The sequence below is a fragment of the Bos mutus genome, chromosome 2, assembly GCF_027580195.1.
Source record: "Bos mutus isolate GX-2022 chromosome 2, NWIPB_WYAK_1.1, whole genome shotgun sequence".
NCBI classification, from domain to species: Eukaryota; Metazoa; Chordata; class Mammalia; order Artiodactyla; family Bovidae; genus Bos; species Bos mutus.
Genome location: NC_091618.1, coordinates 54,952,014 through 54,971,867, shown reverse-complemented (window position 1 = coordinate 54,971,867; position 19,854 = coordinate 54,952,014). Strand labels below are relative to the sequence as shown.

Below are 19,854 nucleotides of genomic sequence, written 5' to 3'. Positions count from 1 at the left end.
TTAATAGTATCAGATGCCATGTACTTCAAAAATAAAGGAAATGCAAAAGGAAAGCTTCTGAGCTTAAGCTGGTAGCCTATATTTTTGCTAGGCTCCTCTTGGATTTCCTTGAATTTCTTTAGGTCTTGGATAAGCAGTTGCTTATTTATGAAGCTGTTTTAGGCTTGCAAATATCATCTTCTTGTCTTATTCCTGGTGGCATGGATCATTCTCTTACTCTCTAGTATTTTTTAGTCCTTTTCTATTGAGTTAAAATAATTCTACAGTTATTTTAGCATATGAAACTCTTCATAGTTAACTTTTATTTCAGAATTTCAAATAATTTAAACTGTAGTAGCCAAATGTGAATACAAACATTTCAAAATTTAAGCACACTTTTTTTTGTTAGTTTTAGAGCCTTAGCTCAGCTGAGCAAAGATTCAATGATATCCTCCTAAGCATATGGCCTTGCGGTCTGCATCTAAGGGTATTAATAATTAGCTGTAAGCACATACATAAACATGCTACTTCAATGAATCAGATTAGTGACACAAAGTAGAATGATATTTACTCCAATCAGCAGATTTACGGCAATCTCCCTATATTATATGAGCCTTGATTTAGTTTTGGAAGATGAATACTATTTAGGCAAAAGCACGGGACACATTTTAGGAAGAGGGAAGAGCATTAGCAAAGCAAAGAGGCATGAAACCTATTGACGTTGTGTCTCAGTGAACTACTCTCAATGCAAAGGTACAATGGAGTTGTCAGCTCTGAGGTGAAGAAGATTAATGATGAGGATGGTGAGCAGGTACTGGAGCAATTCTGGAGGTCTTTGTACTTCCTACTGGAAAGACTGACTTTTATTCTAAGGATGATGGACAGCCATTGTGGGGTTGTAGGCAGGGGAATGATATGCTCAGATAAGTATTTTCTATAAATCATTCTGACTGTGCAAGTAAGAAAAATTTTAGGACAAGACTGGAAAAAGGGAGACAAGTTAGGAGGCGTTTTTTCAACATTATAGACAAGAGATGACGAGGGATGAAATAAGGGATTGGTGAAGGGTCTGGACACAGAAATCTGAGAGCTATTCACAATAGAAAATTCACACAGTGTCCTGATTTATAGGATTGAACTGGGTTTATAACTCTGCCATATTCTATTTCAAAGCAGAGTTTGGTGTAAGGAAGCTCTCTCTTCGTGAAAGGTCAAGGGTGTTTTCTGAATGAATGCTTGAATGTGGTTGTTGGGGCAGCATGGGCCTCAAAAGTAGTTAGAACATGAGTTTCCAGAATATAACCATTTAACATCATCCCACTGTTTAAGATACAGTGTAATTACTACCACTAATATCCCTTTTCCTCTAAACTGCCAGTTGTTTCTCTTTAATTATATTTAAAAATAACACCTACTTTCAAAGAGGAGCACATTCAAACTGCTATTATAGTTGTCTTTTGAGTAACTTAATAAAATCTTCACCATTGTAAACTCTCCAATCCTTAAGGATTAGAACTCAAACTGCATCAGAAAGCTCCAAGTGTTCAGGAGAAATGATAGTATGTGGCTCAACATGTCTCTTTACCAAATGTTCACCACCACCGCTTAAATCAGTGTGTCAGAAACTCTACTTGCCAAAGGCCATGGCTTTCTGTTAAGTTTACAGTCTCTGGAGTGTGTCTAAAATGACTCTCACCCCAATTCAATGCTTCCAAGATGTTGCAAAATTTCTCAATTTAGCCAGGACCAAATATATGCAGAGTACATTAATTTTGTGTAGAGGCTATACTAGAAATGGGTTCCCTCTTAACTGGTTCCACTAATATGGATTTCTGTTTGTGGCCTTCCCCATCAGAAGGTAATCTTAGAACAACCATCCAATCAGTCAAACTATAAAATTAAGGAGTGAGAAAAGCAGCTGGGAAATGAGAGAAAATGGGATAGAAGTTTAAGTTTATAAGAACTGTATTTATTATTTTATATTAAATATTTTTTTGATTAGGAATAGATCCAATTTAAATGATCCATCTGCTAAACAAGTTCTTGGAATCATCCATTCAACCTTACTTAAAATACAGTTAATTCTCCTTTTATTCTTCTCAGAGAGAGATCCCAGCAAGGAACACAAAATGAAAGTTATCTTCAGAACCAGTTGACTAACTGAAAGTCACTGGAATAATTCTTGTGGTTTGACTCACTGAGCCAGAATGCTAACATTATTTAAACATATTGTTTTCTATTTATTCCAGGATTCTTTTAAATCCCAAAGCTATAACAAGTGTGTAATTTACCAGAGAAAATGAAATTGCTCTTTGTTAAGTACACATTGAAAATCATATGCTACGATACATATTGTACATCTAGTACACTAAAAAAAATGCTATATTTTCAAATCCAAATTTGAAACAAAAGTCAATGCAATTTGGCATGCACTGCAGCATGCAGAGAGATTCCTATGTATTAAATACTGTCTGCTAATGCCTGAAATGTTCTGCTTGCTTACAAGCATCAAAACAAGAGAAGGACATCTTAAATAAAACCCTAAATATGAAAATACCCTAAGAGAAAAAAAAAATTGATTCAACTACTGCACAATATCTACAGTAGGATATCTACTTAAAGGACCACCAACAACGTCTTTTGGGTGGGTAGCAGATTGGTACATCTGGAATAGACAAGAGACATTGTGGAGAATATATCACAGACTCCTGAACATTGACAAGCAGGTAAAAGAAATGTTATCTTTTTTCTTCTTTAAATATGTTCATTCTTTTTAAAAATATGTGTACTTATTTGGCATGCAGGGTCTTTTTCAATTGTGGCATATGGGATCTAGTTCCCTGACCAAGGACCCAACCTTGGTCTTCTGCATTGGGAGCACAGAGCCTAAGTCACTGGACTACCAGGCAAGTCCCATCTTTTTTCTTTTAATTACAGTAGTCTTTCCTTCTTCCCTTACTTCAACTCATTGCGTTCAACTCAACACAGATCTGGTAAAATCACTAGTCACATCAGAACATTTTCTTTGCTGTGGACCCTCGATGGCTCCCAACTTACTCACAGGAAGAGTCAAACCCCATAAAAGGGTCTATAGGCTCACCTCCATCTCTCTTCCTTATCTCCAAGCATCCTCTCACTCACTTCAGTCTAACTAACATCTGAGACCTTCTGGGGTTATGCACCTTCAGAGCTTTTGCATTGCAGTTCTCCTAGAATGCCCTTCTCTTGCTTATTTGCAAGCCTCGATCCCGATCCTTCACTTCCTTATCTTTGTCCATGCGTTCCTGATCACTTCAAATCCATTAGCAACTTTCTACCTTTGCTTATCTCACTTTTCCCCTCCTGCATACCATATGACAATCCATTTTTTCTTGTTTATTTGTTTACTCTTTGGCTCTTTTCACAAGAAATAAGCTCTGCAAGAGCAGGGATTCTGTTTTGTTTCTTGTTTTAAATGTTACAGATTGTAGAGAATGCCATGATGCAATGAGCATACTTGCCCCTTCTCTGCTGGGAATGTTGTTCACAGACAGGTCACAGCAGAGTCCCTATCCAGGTCTAGCCTGTAGTTAAAGAGAGCCACCTGGTCCGAGGTAACACTCCCTTGGGGTTCACCCACATCAACAGTGATCAATGGTGGGATGTGAAGGTGCAGCCCCATCAACCCAATTTTAAGTACAACTCAGAGGGGACATGCCATGTTGAGAGCTCTTTATGGTGCCTGCCGTGGCTTTTTAAAACTGCACCATTCCTACTCCATCTGCCCAGTCCTACGTCCTTCTTTCCTACCAATGCTGATCCTGAAAGCCCTACTAGTGAACCTCGAATGTACAAATCTAACCTCAGATTCTATTTCTCGGGAAACCCTACAAGGATCATGGATGAAGAAACTAAAATAGATTGTGTAAGTAACCTGTCTGTGGTCACATAGCGAGTAAGTGGTGGAATGGGGACCAAATCCACAGAGTACACTTCCAGAGACTGAGTCTTTAACTACCACTTCCTGCAACCACTTACACAATCATATTTTTTCCCCAAGTTAAAGTATAACAAATACCTTAGAGTGAATACTTCAAAAAGGAATAAGACCAGAGATGGGTGATGAAGGGAAAATTAATAGAGAAGAACAGATGGCAAACCATTTATAGATTGATGAGTATGATTAACTTGATGATACATAAATCCATAGGGGTTTGAGGATGACCTTGAATAGAATGGGCTTCCCCTTTGGCTCAGATAGTAAAGAATCTGCCAGCAATGCAGGAAAAATGGGTTCAATCCCTGGGTCGAGAAGATCCCCTGGAGAAGGTACTGACTACCCACTTCAGTAGTCTTGCCTGAAGAATTTCAGGGACAGAGGAACCTGGAGGGCTAAAGTTCATGGAATTGCAAAGAGTCAGACACAACAGAATGACTAATAACACTTTGAATAGAATAGATAGTTTCAGAAATAAAAATGAGAGTAAGAAGAGGGTAAGGAGAAGAGATAATAAAATTTCATATGATTGTTGATAAGATTTATGTAAATAGAATATGGGGTCTATTGGATATAGGTGTTGCATACAGCTACTGCAAAAGGTAGGGTACCTTGTAGACTATAGTTTCCTTCCTTCTTGAAATTCAAGGACTGGCTTAGTTAACATAATGTACTGTTGCTGGCATTGTGGGTAAAATGCTATTTTTTTTTTATTATCTTCCACATATCCAAAGGTTGCTATTGTGATTAAATAAATTAGTGCTTTTTATAAACCACAGGGCATTTTACAAACAATTATACCTGAGTTAGGTATCCTTATGGATTTATCTAATTCATGCTCTGGCATCCAGCAGAACTATAATAAAGTATTTCCATCTACTTTAAAAGAATCTCTTTCTAAAAGTTCAAATCCCCTTAGAAAAACTTTGCAATGCTTAGCATCCTAATGAAAATTCTTCTTTGTGAGTATACCTGCTGCTGCTGCTGCTAAGTCGCTTCAGTCGTGTCTGACTCTGTGCGACCACATAGACGGCAGCCCACCAGGCTCCCCCATCCCTGGGATTCTCTAGGCAAGAACACTGGAGTGGGTTGCCATTTGCTTCTCCAATGCATGAAAGTGAAAGTGAAGTCGCTCAGTCGTGTCCGACTCTTAGCGACCCCATGGACTGCAGCCTACCAGGCTCCTCCATCCATGGGATTTTCCAGGCAAGAGTACTGGAGTGGGGTGCCACTGCCTTCTCCATGTGAGTATACCGAATCCATCATATTGTGAATCCCTCCCATTTCTTCTTTTTGGGATTTCTGCAGAGGCAACTGACTGCCATTGTAATCTTAAGAATTATTTACTGTTTTGATCACCCGTTGGATCATAGAAAAAGCAAGAGAGTTCCAGAAAAACATCTACTTCTGCTTCATTGACTATGCTACAGTCTTTGACTGTGTGGATCACACCAAACTGTGGAAAATTCTTACAGAGATGGGAATATCAGACCACCTGACCTGCTTCCTAAGAGATCTGTATGCAGGTCAAGAAGCAATAATTAGAACTGGACATGGGACAACAAATGTTCCAAATTGGAAAGGAGTATATCAAGGCTGTATATTGTCACCCTGCTTATTTAGCTTCTATGCAGAGTACATCATGTGAAATGCCAGGCTGGATGAAGCACAAGCTGAAATCAAGATTGCCAAAAATATCAATAACCTCAGATATGCAGATGATACCACCCTTATAGCAGAAAACAAAGAGGAACTAAAGTACCTCTTAATGAAAGTGAAAGAGGAGAGTGCAAAAGTTGGCTTAAAACTCAACATTCATAAAACAAAGATCATGGCATCTGGTCCCATCACTTCATGGCAAATAGATGGGGAAAGAATGGGAACAGTGAGAGACTTTATTTTCTTGGGCTCCAAAATCACTGCAGATGGTGACTGAAGCCATGAAATTAAAAGACACTTGCTCCTTGGAAGAAAAGCTATGACCAAGCTAGACAGCATATTCAGAAGCAGAGACATTACTTTGCTGACAAAGGTCCATTTAGTCAATGCTATGTTTTTTTTCAGTAATCATTATGGACAGTAATCATTTGTGAGAGTTGAATCACAAAGAAAGCTGAGTGCTGAAGAACTGATGCTTTTGAACTGTGGTGTTGGAGAAGACTCTTGAGAGTTCCTTGGACTGCAAGGAGATCCAGCCAGTCCATCCTAAAGGAAATCAGTTTGAATATTCATTGGAAGGACTGGTGTTAAAGCTGAAGCGCCAATACTTTGGCCACCTGATGCAAAGATTTAACTCATTGGAAAAGACCCTGATGCTGGGAAGGGTTGAAGGCAGGAGGAGAAGGGGTTGACAGAGGATGAGATGGTTGGATGGCATTACCGACTGGATGGACATGAGTTTGAGTAAACTCAGGGAGTTGGTGATGGACAGGGAAGCCTGGCATCCTGCAGTCCATGGGGTCACAAAGAGACATGACTGAGCAAGTGAACTGAACTGAACTGACTGTTTTGAATTTTTAAAACTGTTCCCTATTTCTTACCTGTCATATAGAACTACAGTTCCTCCAATATCAAAACTATGATTTCACTCCCCTTCAAAGTGCAAATCTAGCTATCTCCTCTAAATACTGAAAACTGTGATTGGATTTGTAGAGTTGTTATTATCTCAGCATCAATATTTTAGACCATGAACTTCAGTTCAGTTGCTCAGTCATGTCTGACTCTTTGGGACCCCATGAATTGCAGCACACCAGGCCTCCCTGTCCATCATCAACACCCGAAGTTCACTCAAACTTATGTCCATCGAGTTGGTGATGCCATCCAGCCATCTCATCTTCTGTTGTCCCCTTCTCCTCCTGTCCCCAATCCCTCCCAGCACCACAGTCTTTTCCAATGAGTCAACTCTTTGCATGAGGTGGCAACAGTATTGCAGTTTCAGCTTCAGCATCATTCCTTCCAAAGAAATCCCAGGGCTGATCTCCTTCAGATTGGACTGGTTGGATCTCCTTGCAGTCCAAGGGACTCTCAAGAGTCTTCTCCAACAACACAGTTCAAAAGCATCAATTCTTCGGCGCTCAGCTTTCTTCACAGTCCAACTCTCACATCCATACATGAACACTGGAAAAACCATAGCCTTGACTAGACGGACGTTTGTTGGCAAAGTAATGTCTCTGCTTTTGAATATGCTATCTAGGTTGGTCATAACTTTCCTTCCAAGGAGTAAGCGTCTTTTAATTTCATGGATGCAGTCACCATCTGCAGTGATTTTGGAGCCCCAAAAAATAAAGTCTGACACTGTTTCCACTGTTTCACCATCTATTTGCCATGAAGTGATGGGACCAGATGCCATGATCTTTGTTTTCTGAATGCTGAGCTTTTAGCCAACTTTTTCACTCTCCTCTTTCACTTTCATCAAGAGGCTTTTTAGTTCCTCTTCACTTTCTGCCATAATGGTGGTGTCATCTGCATATCTGAGGTTATTGATATTTCTCCCGGCAATCTTGATTCCAGCTTGTGCTTCTTCCAGTCCAGCATTTCTCATGATGCACTCTGCATAGAAGTTAAATAAGCAGGGTGACAATATATAGCCTTGACATACTTCTTTTCCTATTTGGAATCAGTCTGTTGTTCCATGTCCAGTTCTAACTGTTGCTTCCTGACCTGCATATAGGTTTCTGAAGAGGTAGGTCAGGTGGTTTGGTATTCCCATCTCTTTCAGAATTTTTCACAGTTTATTGTGATTCACACAGTCAAAGGCTTTGGCATAGTCAATAAAGCAGAAATAGATGTTTTTCTGGAACTCTCTTGCTTTTTCAATGATCCAGCAGATGTTGGAGCGGTCCAAGGAGTGGTGGCTGTGCGGGCACAGGAGGGCCTAGAGGAGCTAGTCCACGTTCAAGGTCAGGAGGGGCGGTGGTGAGGAGATACCCTTGTCCAAGATAAGGAGCAGCAGCTGCGCTTTGCTGGAGCAGCCGTGAAGAGATACCCCATGTCCAAGGTAAGAGAAACCCAAGTAAGACGGTAGGTATTGCAAGAGGGCATCAGAGGGCAGACGCACTGAAACCATACTCACAGAAAACTAGTCAATCTAACCACACTAGGACCACAGCCTTGTCTAACTCAATGAAACTAAGCCATGCCCGTGGGGCAACCCAAGACGGGCGGGTCATTGTGGAGAAGTCTGACAGAATGTGGTCCACTGGAGAAGGGAATGGCAAACCACTTCAGTATTCTTGCCTTGAGAACCCCATGAACAGTATGAAAAGGCAAAATGATAGGATACTGAAAGAGGAACACCCCAGGTCAGTAGGTGCCCAATATGCTACTGGAGACCATGAACTTAAAACTTACTAATTCAAAGATCCAAATTTCAATTAAACCCTTCAGAGAAATTATATTTTTAAATGGGAAAAAAGAACAAAGTTAATATAAAGTCTTTTCATTTCATTTTTTTGAATCCAAAGTCCTTTGCATTAGTTTATTATAATCATCTTTTCCTATAAGCAGATACTATTCTCCTTTACCAATAAAATAAATGAATCTCCAAGGAGTTTGCAAATAAACTCAAATAGGCATTTGAGACTCAAAAAGGCATTTTAAGACAATTAAAAATTTAGAACACAAATCTCCAGATTCTTAGCCCAAAGCCATGTCTATCACACTGTACATAATGATTACATTTACTTTCCTAGATATAGGTTTTAGAAATCCATATAAGTGATTCAGAAAAAGAAAATATTGTGGCATCCATTTCACATCCTCAAGCAATCTTCTCTGGAAATTCAGTCAATTATTATCATTCTACTAAAAAAAAAAAAGTTATTTTTATTTTTAAGAAGGTAGTCATATGTGAAGATATGTTGGTAACAAAGTTTTGTTGTCCCTTTTCATTTTCCATCATTCTCACTTTGTTTCCCTCCTTTTGTTTGCTGGTTTTGTTTTTCCATTTTTGTTATCCACTATCTTCATTCATCCTACCTCTATTTCATCACTCCATCACAATATTGGTTTTCTTTGAGCTATAGAGGAAGCAAAATGGATTCTACTCCATGAAAACCTGAGATATATTTCATCTGTGGTTCAGATGTCTATAAACTCATCTCTAGGCAGAACAGCAGCTCTAAGGTGTAGAACAGCAAAAGCAAGAGCGGTTTCTGCTTCCTCCTTGTATGTATTGCCATGGAAAAATCTCAAACTTTGCGTACAGGGTAGAATTTTTAAATTAATCAGTATTCCAGATGAGGTTGCTGACAACTGATGCCTGTCAGACTTTGACTGTAATGTGTACCCAGTGGAGAAAACACATGGCAAGGCACACTGTTTGCCAGAACTTGACTATGACAATAAGGTGGAGAGGTACAGATTGAGATCAAGAAAGGGAACTGGTATAGCAACATGGGAGAAAAAATTACTTAACCTGATATAAGAATATTTTATGGAATGAACATTCAGTTCCTTGTTATTTACAGTATACTTAACATTTTATTTCTACAGGGGATTATTTCTCTTTTGATAATTAGAATCATAATTTTCCCATTGCTTGCTAAGAAAAGAATTTACATGTTAATCTCCTTGAGTGTAAAGAACTATGTCATATTCAGCTTCAGAGCTCCAGAAACCTTGTTATGGTCCCCAGCTGATAGGAGACTTGTTCAATTCGGTGTAATTCCTGAATATCATCAAATCCACATTAGAAATCTAAGAATTTTTAAAAAATTAATTTTCAGTTCTCAAACTTGTTATAACACTGTTTTCTGGTTTTTAGCAATCTACATGATCAGAAACAGCCTAGGGTCTACAGTTTGTTGCGATGTAAATATTTCTTGTTCTAGCCAAAGTATATACAACATAAATGTCTTAATTATGTACATCCAAGTAAAATTATACAAAGATAATATGCATAGGACAATTTTGCATTAAATAAAACATAGCATAACTGATTTTGTGCATTAAAGTCATCATAATAGCCATTATCTGGATTATTAAAACAAAAATCAGGCTTTCTACAACAAATGGATATAAATTTAATTTGATATGTTGCTGTACATATCTGACATTAATCTCTTGATTAAATTATTAAAGAATTCTCTTAAAAGTATATAATTGTATAAGTTGTATGAAGCCCCAGAGCTTCATTTTACCTCATGAATTAAAAATATACCCATTGCATCTATGTTGTATATCTTAGAGACATTTTGTTTCTATAGACATTATCATACAACTTCCCATAAGATGTTATTAAAATTTAATCATGAATTCTTCCAGACTTTTAACAGGATAATATGTTTATCATTCTTTTGATAGTTAAAATATACTTTTTATTTTACAGGACTTGTTTTTGTTTTTAGGAATCTGTCAGAAGTCTAGTTAATCCAGAAATATATGTTAAGCTTAATGGAAAATATTCATGGTCTTATCTTATAATATGACTGAAAGACTGTGAAATAAAAGCAGGTGTTAAAAATTATCCCTTAAGCACCCACACAGCCCTAGATTTTGAGAAGAGGCTCCTTTAATACTTCTTTCACAGTGCAGTGTTTGTTGCTTAAGGAAGTCCGTGGGTGGAGATGTTATTATCCCTCCTACACACACCCGTTTTCTTATTTACAACATTATCTCCATATATATAAGTACTTGAAACACCAACCCCTTTCTTTTTACTACTTTTTGAAATTCTTTGGAATTTTATCCACACTCTACTACATATTACCTTTCTATCAGACACATATATAGCTAATTATAGTTTAACTTGAATTTTTTTTTAAGTATGAGTCTGTCCAAAAGGTTATTTGATTAAAATGCCTTTTCAACTAAACATTTTGCTTGAAAACAGAGAATTCCATAGACAACTGGTCTCTCACTCAAAACTAATAACACAGGATTATTCTTTATATTAATGTTTCCTTAATAAATAAATAGATTAATAGTTAAAGATAGTTAAACCTTCTATAAAACATACAAAAACAAATTAGCATAAATTTTATGAAACATTTAGATCTCTTTTATACTGTAAAAATGTTTCCTCAAGTGCAATAAATGATAGATACACCCTTGTGCAAGTAAGTTAAACTTAATTTAAAAAAATCAGGTCTAATATTCAATACTAATATTTATTTGTTTAAGAATGTAGGATAATCTAAAAAAGTAAAACCTTATGTATTTATAAAGTGTTTTGGATTTGGATTTGATTTAACCATGTCATTTATGATAGTCACACATGTGTGTTTTCCAAATAAAATCGTTCACTTCACTATTCAGATCAATGCACTACATTTGGGAAGTATATTAACTTTTGTTAAATGAAATTAGAAAAATAACCATTAACTATCCAAAGTGCTTACAAAGATGTCTTGATTATTAACCAAATACATGTTATTGAGAATACATCCTATAGAGACTTGTTAGGACAATCACTAACTAGGACTGTTGGATTAACCAAACAATAATAGGTAATTCAATCACTTTTGGTTAATTCAAAGGGAACTGATTCTGGCTCTTCTAGATATCTTGGTAACAGGAACTCGGTCAGAAAAAGGAGCAAGTCCATCCTTTATATAGCAGAGGTAGCAAGTCAAATATGTTTTCCATATAATCCAATCGATGTGTGAACTAGAATTGTGCAGATCATTCTAAACTATGCTTTTAGGTTCTCGTTATTAAGCTTTCTATCATTTTGTACTAAAGTTAAAAAAATATGGAAAATTAAAACCATTAGTATTTCAGAGCAAAGAACACATAGACTAGAAAAAATAAATTTAGCAAAAACAAAACAAAACAAAAATTATTGAGTCTCTGACTAAAAATAAAGCAAACAGCTAGGAGTAAATACTCATTTACCACAACTTTCAGAAAAACAACTCTTTATAAAGAATACAGCTCAGAATTAAATGGGTTATATGCTTTTATTTTCTTCCCAAAGCAATTATCTCTTAAGAAGTTGTTTTGTTTATTTTTCCTCCAAGTTAATATAAAGCACATATAATTGAAAGGTAGAGAAATTTTTTAAAAGGAGATAAAGGAATATAGTCTGCAACAAGTATATGAAATTTAAGTTATAAATGTCTTATTCATGAAATTAAAGTGATTTCCTTTAAAAAATCACCTTATACAGATCACAGGAAAAAATAATGAACCTAATATTTCAGTCTAGAGTTCAACAAGGAAGAGTGAGGTTGACTTTACTGTCAATTGCATGTGCTAAATACAATGAAGGAAAAACTGGCAATAAGTATCTGATACATCCATTACACCTTATTATTGAAAAAAATGAAATGATGTATGACATGAGGAAAAGACTCAACTAGAAAAAAGTATACCATGATGCTTTAACAAAAGGAGCAACGAAGATAATTCTGTTTTGTTTTTAAAGATGCCAAAAAATTAATAAGACGTGTGAAGAGTGGAACGGTTGAAACAATATAATATCTTTCAAATTAAGTAGACTACACATAAAAACTAAATAGCTGGGAAATAATACAGAAATTTTTCATAGAACTGCTCCCTTCCAAAATTGACATTTTAACAAACTGATGGATTTCTTAATATTCTGATAGTGAAATATCTACTCAAAAAACTTTTTTCCTTTTTCTCTTTAAAGTTTGCTTGATCTTAGAAGCTCATCTTTCCAAAACTTACAGGGAAATTTTCTTAGGAATATTATATTAATCAGCCAGAGGAAAAAATAATTTCTTAGAAATAGTAAGATTATCTTAACATCAAATGACTGTCTAATGTCATGTGGTATGGAAATAAATTCATACTCTCATGGTACTGAATCGTGACTCCTATTCAATTTCAGTCTTTATGAAAAAAAATTGTCCTCCAATATGCTGCTCTAATTTTATTCTCTGGGTGTTGCTTATTTGAACTAGTTAAGCCTTTGACTTGATAAATCTCTAACTTGCTGCCCAAACCAGATAAGGTAAGCAGTAGAATTTGACTTTCCTGACTCCAACATCTTCTTTCCTCATCTTTTATCAAATTCTTCATTAAAAACTAAAGTTTAATAGAAACATGCATTTAATCATTTTATATAACTTAAGCAAGGTCCTGAGAGAATGTTTATGTTTTTATTCATTCTCTTTTCAGTATTCTTGTTGAAATTATATTTAGTTGTTTCTATTTTTTCTTGTAGTAAATAAAGATAGAATTTTGTTTGAATTTCAACTGGAAAAGCATTTTGGGAAATTTACAATGAAGGTTCAATCCATAAGTAAAATCTTATTTGGCAGTAAGTATATCATATAAAATTTTGAAAGTTTCTGCCTATCTCATATACTTCTTTAAACACACAACTAAATCATGAAAACATATATCTTGTGTTAGTAAAAATAACTATAGATTAATTTAATCAAAGAAGTAAAGACACTTATTTTCACTGGCTTAAATTCATTATTTTTATTTTTCTTTAATGAAAAAAGCTCCTTCAGTTTCAAACTATTAATTTGATAATTATGTTCCTGTTTACATAATAGCTATGTATGTAATAGTATCAATACCTTGTAATTATGTATTTTTAAAAAACCAATATTTAAATGATTTTCTATGAGTTTTCTGTCCTGCCAAATATGCTTGGAGGCTTATTATGAAGTTCTGTTATGCAGGTTTATCTCAAAGTCAATTCAAACACAAATATATAAATGAATAGGAATATTAGATGGAAAAAGTTCTTAAGAATGATTCATAAATTATAAAATAATTTATATGGTATATACATTTATTTAATAAGAAGAATGATTTTGTTTTTAGTTTTCCCTTTCCTAAAATGCAAAATGTGAATTCGTCTTAGACATATGTAAGGAAAAATACATAAGTAAATATCCACAAGTAACATCCACATGTAAATCTTTCAATATATAAAAAGGCAACTCCTACCTCCATCTCCAGATCCTGATCCTGCATCTGGGAGGAAAAAGGAAGTAATTTGTTTTAGCTTAAAAGACATATTCAAAAAATATTTATAAACTTTTAAATTAAATCCAAAATAAAATAAATTTAAAATAAATACTTTCTCCATTATATATTAATATAATTGAAAAATTACTAATATTTAATCTGAAAACACTCATATCAATGTAATTTAATATCTATAATATAGCTTATAAAATAAATTCTCTATTATTTTCATCTTAAATTTCATGAACAATGTATTATCTAGCTTTGGAATTAATTCTCAAATTTGACTATGTAAAAATTCTCATTTTTATTTTAGTCAATATGAATATGATGCCATTAACAAAAAAATTAAAAACAAGATGTTTATAACAAACACTGAGATTTAGAAATTAAGTAGTCTAAGACTTGTGGCAAATACTCATAATTAAGGCTTATATTCTTGTACATTACATTACAAAGGAAAAAACTGTTTAAAGATGAATATCTTTTTATATAAGAGCTAATACGTTTTCCAAATACCACAACTCTGGAAGAGTCTATCTGTATAAACAGCATCTACTGTTTCTGAAATCCAAAAGGGTGAGCTTCAGGTTTGCCTTTGTGACTAAAATTGGCTATACCCTAGGTGATGTTGGCAGAGAAGACAATAACCTCTCTCTGCCTTCCTTTTACTCCAGTCCTTTCCCCTCCCTCTCACATAATTACAACTTGGGAAAGTTGTCAATTTCTGACAACTCATTTCCCAGAAACACTCAATTTATTCAGTTTAGTTCGGTTCAGTCGCTCAGTCGTGTCTGACTCTTTGCGACCCCATGAACCGCAGCATGCCAGGCCTCCCTGTCCATCACCAACTCCTGGAGTTTACCCAGACTCATGTCCATTGAGTCAGTGATGCCATCCAGCCATCTCATCCTCTGTCATCCCCTTCTCCTCCTGCTCCTAATTTCTCCCAGCATCAGGGTCTTTTCCAATGAGTCAACTCTTTGCATGAGGTGGCCAAAGTATTGAAGTTTCAGCTTCAGCATCAGTCCTTACAATGAACACCCAGGACTGATCTCCTTTAGGATGGACTGGTTGCTGCTACTAAGTCACTTCAGTCGTGTCTGACTCTGTGTGACCCCATAGATGGCAGCCCACCAGGCTCCCCCACCCCTGGGATTCTCCAGGCAGGACTGGAGTGGGGTGCCATTTCCTTCTCCAATGCATGAAAGTGAAAAGTGAAAGTGAAGTCGCTCAGTCGTGTGCGACCCTCAGCGAACCCATGGACTGCAGCCTACCAGGCTCCTCCATCCATGGGATTTTCCAGGCAGCAGTACTGGAGTGGGGTGCCATTGCCTTCAGTTGGAGTCAAAACCATTGAGTCTCCATTTGCTTCTACCTGTTAAGTGGAGACATCACCTTCCTTCTGCCTCCCCCTACTTCCTTCCATTCTAAATACATTTGGCTATGTATTTTTAATGTTAATAATGGGAAATAAGACTAATATTGGTATACTAATACTGATATTCTTTGTCTTACTGGCCTTCATTTTACACTGAATTCTCAGCCAGATTTCAAGAGCCATATCAAATGCCATGTTTATGAATTTGTGTTTGTTGTTTTAGACCAATTAAAATAAAATACTACCTCTACCTGCTTGCCTCAATGACACTTTATTGAAAAGCACTCATAGAGGCATGATGTATGAAAATCTATAGAAGACTGACACAGGGAAGAATGAATGCCTTGCCAATAATTCTCCTTGTCATTATGTTAGACATTAGCACTGTCATGAAGGAGCAGCTGTTTTGAATTGTCAGCCTTGGTGGATACCCAGACTAACATATCCATAAGAGTTAATATTTTATTAAATCAAAGCCTCAAGTCATTAACTGCTTACATGACTAAGGAGAAAGTCTTTGGGTCAGCCTATCCTTCCCTTTGGCCACCTCATGCGAAGAGCTGACTCATTGGAAAAGACTCTGATGCTGGGAGGGATTGGGGGCAGGAGGAGAAGGGGACGACAGAGGACGAAATGTCTGGACGGCATCACTGACTCCATGGACATGAGTCTCAGTGAACTCTGGGAGTTGGTGATGGACAGGGAGGCCTGGCGTGCTGCGATTCATGGGGTCGCAAAGAGTTGGACACGACTGAGCGACTGATCTGATCTGATCTGATCCTTCCCTTAAAGGCAAGTTAACTGGTAAAAAAATTTCATAATTAAAACCATCTTGGTAAATGTAGACTCAAATAAGGATGCTAATTATTCAATTTGACTGGTTTAAGAGAATAGAGGAAAAAAGGCTGATGCATTCATCTCAATAGCAGGAAAATAGTCCTGTCAACTGAACTGAGTCCTAAGACACAGAGCAATCACTTTTGGACAGGACAGTGCTTGAATGGTCAAAGTTGCTAAAGTCTACTTTTTGTATCTTTTCACAGCTAGAATTTTAACTGACTTTATTTGAATTAATTTGAAAGCTTAAGTTATAAAATTACTTATACAATCATCAGAAGTTAATAACAGGTTGTATTATTGTAGCATTTATACAGTCTACCTTTGTTTTAGTTGTATGTATATAGCTTCTTATTCTTTTCCACTAAGAGTGTAAACATCTTTAAATCAAGAACCATGTCTTATTCAGCTCCCTACATATATATACACCTAAGAGGAAATGAATAAAAGCTGATGGATTCCAAACTCCAAACATACTCATTGGATAACATTAGGAATATTATTCAACCATTCTAAGCTTATTGGTCCTCTAATCAATGGGTAATGTCTATCCTACTAGACTACTTTGAGGATAACTGCACAATGGCACATTTTAAATGCTTATCACTGTGTCTGGAACATAATAATTAAAAATTTGAGTGAACATCTTGCCTATTCATCTATATGTTTTCTATTAAATACATATAGCTGGAGAAAATCAAGAAAAATGGCAGTAGTATTTTGGCTTGTATTACCCATGTATGTTTCTAAAAATTCAAGGGGCGTGATCCTTAAGAACATTTGTGTTTGATTTGAGCCAAATTAAGTAGCTAGTGAAGATAGAGGAATAGACTGAAAAAAAAAAAAAAGGTCACTTAAGTCATGGCCTTAAGTTAAGTCAAGTGAGCCTTAGGAAACATTACTACAAACAAAGCTAGTGAAGGTGACGGAATTCCAGCTGAGCTATTTCAAATCCTAAAAGATGATGCTGTTAGAGTGCTGCATTCAATATGTCAGTAAATTTGCAAAACTCATCAATGGCCAGAGGACTGGAACAGATCAGTTTTCAATCTAACCCCAAAGAAAGGCAATTCCAAATAATGCTCAAACTACCATGTAATTGCATTCATTTCACATGCTAGCAAAATAATGCTCAAAATCCTTCAAGTTAGGCTCCAGCAGTACGTAAAACAAGAACTTCCAGATGTTCAAGCTGGTTTTAGAAAAGGCAGAGGAACCAGAGGTCAAATTGCCAACATCTGCTGGATCATAGAAAAAGCAAAGGGATTCCAGAAAAAACATCTACTTCTGCTTCATAGACTACACTAAAGCCTTTGACTATGTGGATCACAACAAACTAAAATATTCTTCAATAGATGGGAATACCAGACCACTTACTTGCCTCCTGCAAAACTTGTATGCAGGTCAAAAGCAACAGCTAAAACTGGACATGGAACAATAAACTGATTCCAAATTGGGAAAGGAGTATGTCAAAGCTGTATATTGTCACTTCGCTTATTTAACGTCTATGCAAAGTGTATCATGTGACATGCCAGGTTAGATGACTCACAAGCTGGAACCAAGATTGCTGGGAGAAATATCAATAACCTCAGATAAACACATGATACCACTCTAATGGCAGAAAGTGAAGAGGAACTAAAGAGCCTCTTCATGACAGTATAAGAGGAGAGTGAAAAAGCGGGCTTAAAACTCAACATTTAAACAAAAAAAATTAAGATCATGGCACCCAATCACATCACTTCATGACAAATAGATGGGGAAACAATGGAAACAGTGACAGACTTTATTTTCTTGGGCTCCAAATTCACTGTATATGGTGACTGCATCCACAAAATTAAAAGACACTTGCTGCTTGGAAGAAAAGCTATGACAAACCTAGACAGTGTATTAAAAAGCAGAAACATCACTCTGCCAACGAAAGTTAATATAGTCAAAGTTATGACTTTTCCAGTAGTCATTTACAGAAGTGAGAGTTGGACCATAAAGCAAGCTGAGTGCCAAAGAACTGATGCTTTCAACCTGTGATGCTGGAGAGGACTCTTGAGAGTCACGTGGATAGCAAGAAGATCCAACCAGTCAATCCTAAAGGAAATCAGTCCTGAATATTCATTGGCAGGACTGATGTTAAAGTTCAAGCTCCAATACTTTGGCCACCTGATGTGAAGGGCTAATTCACTGGAAAAGACTCTAATGCTGGGAAAGATTGAGGGTAAGGAAGAGAAGGGGATTGACAGAGGATGAGATGGTTCTATGGCATCACTGACTCAATGGACACTGAGTCTGAGCAGACTCTGGGAGATAGTGAAGGACAGGGAAGCCCGGAGTGCTGCAGTCCATGGGGTCACAAGGAATTAGACACAACTCAGCAAGTGAACAATAACAATGACAAGTCAAGGCATCATTATAAAATCATGATGGGAAGCTTTAATGGTTCTTTGCTATAAAATGATTCATCTTGGCAAATCAGAGACAAGTAGCCTACTAAAGCCTTATTAGTGAAAGAGAAACCTAAGAAAAGAAGCCATGTTATTGGACCTGAATCTATACTCTTAGTCAAAACATTTCTTATAAGGCAAAAAAGAGAAACTGACAGTGAGGCTATTGAGCAGACTGCTCAATAGGAAACCATTTTCCAGATAAAAAATGATTTGTAAATTCAACGTAATGTAATAAACATAAAGTTATTTTTAATATGTTTTATGTTTATATTTTTATATTTTAGTATCAATATAAATCTTCTACTGCCTTTTATTCTTAGAAACCACAACTTGCCATATCCATTCAATGTCAAACGATGCAAAATCTATGAAGAAAATAAGAATCTCTTTTAGATCAAAAGTCAGAACTCCAATTTATTTAGTCAGACCTGGTTAATCAAAATTACTTTGGTCCCTCCATCATTATTCAGATCAAAACTCTTAGATTTACACGTCAATGGAAGATGCATTCAGCAAGACCGACTTACTAATTAAATCCTGTAGAAATTTAAGTCTGTGAATAAGCTAGGGATGGGTTACTCAATTGTGATTAAATGTTCTATTTGGTTAAGTATTTTCATAGTATAACCAATAAATTAGGGACTAGAACTGAATAAATGAATGAATCAAAAGAATGTGATTGCATGTGCTGACAAAAACCTGGAGGTTGGCAAGTAAGCAACAGAGATTTTTCTACCCAACGTTGTTAACCAAACCATAACTCCATGATTGCTTATTATGGCTACCCACTGATCTTCATTGCTTATTGTCAGAGACAGACAGATATCCTACATGATTTTGAATGAGTAAATCCATTCCTTAGTACTCTAGCATTTGCCTACATATTTCTGGTTCTGAGAGTAAGAAGTTCCTTTTTTCCTATTCCATTTGTCCTAAAGTGTCATTTTTCAGTAGCTCTGATGGATTGATTTTTTATAATTAGTTTGCTCCTTGTCTTTCTATTTTTCCCATGCTTACTCTAGGAGTAGCATGGTGGTCCTCCTCTTTTCCTACTGAGAAAGATGGTCCAAGTGGCAATGATCTGTTAGCTTCAGCAAACAAGAAAATGGTGCACCAATCCAACTTGCCTCTCACTCACCCTTGCAGGAAGGACATCCACATTGTCAGACAAAGAATCAAATAGGAGAAAAAACTACTTAAAAACCAGAACCGAAGAGCCTATGTCATTGTTCACAAGGAAAGATACCTTTCTTTTCTGCTAATTCTTAGAAACTTTGGTAGTTCCAGTGCAAACTGGAACAGTATTATCAACTACTAACAATCAATAGGCCTAAGATAATCTTTTTTTA

General features: G+C 36.2%; 1 protein-coding gene across 1 annotated transcript in view; it reads right to left on the bottom strand.

The window, feature by feature from the left end:
* TMEFF2 (transmembrane protein with EGF like and two follistatin like domains 2) overlaps positions 1 to 19,854 on the bottom strand; it is a 283,846-nt gene that overhangs the window by 250,708 nt on the left and 13,284 nt on the right. The window contains exon 4 of the mRNA XM_070380321.1: positions 13,829 to 13,855. Coding sequence (XP_070236422.1) covers positions 13,829 to 13,855 — 27 coding nt within the window. The remainder of the gene's footprint in view (positions 1 to 13,828; positions 13,856 to 19,854) is intronic.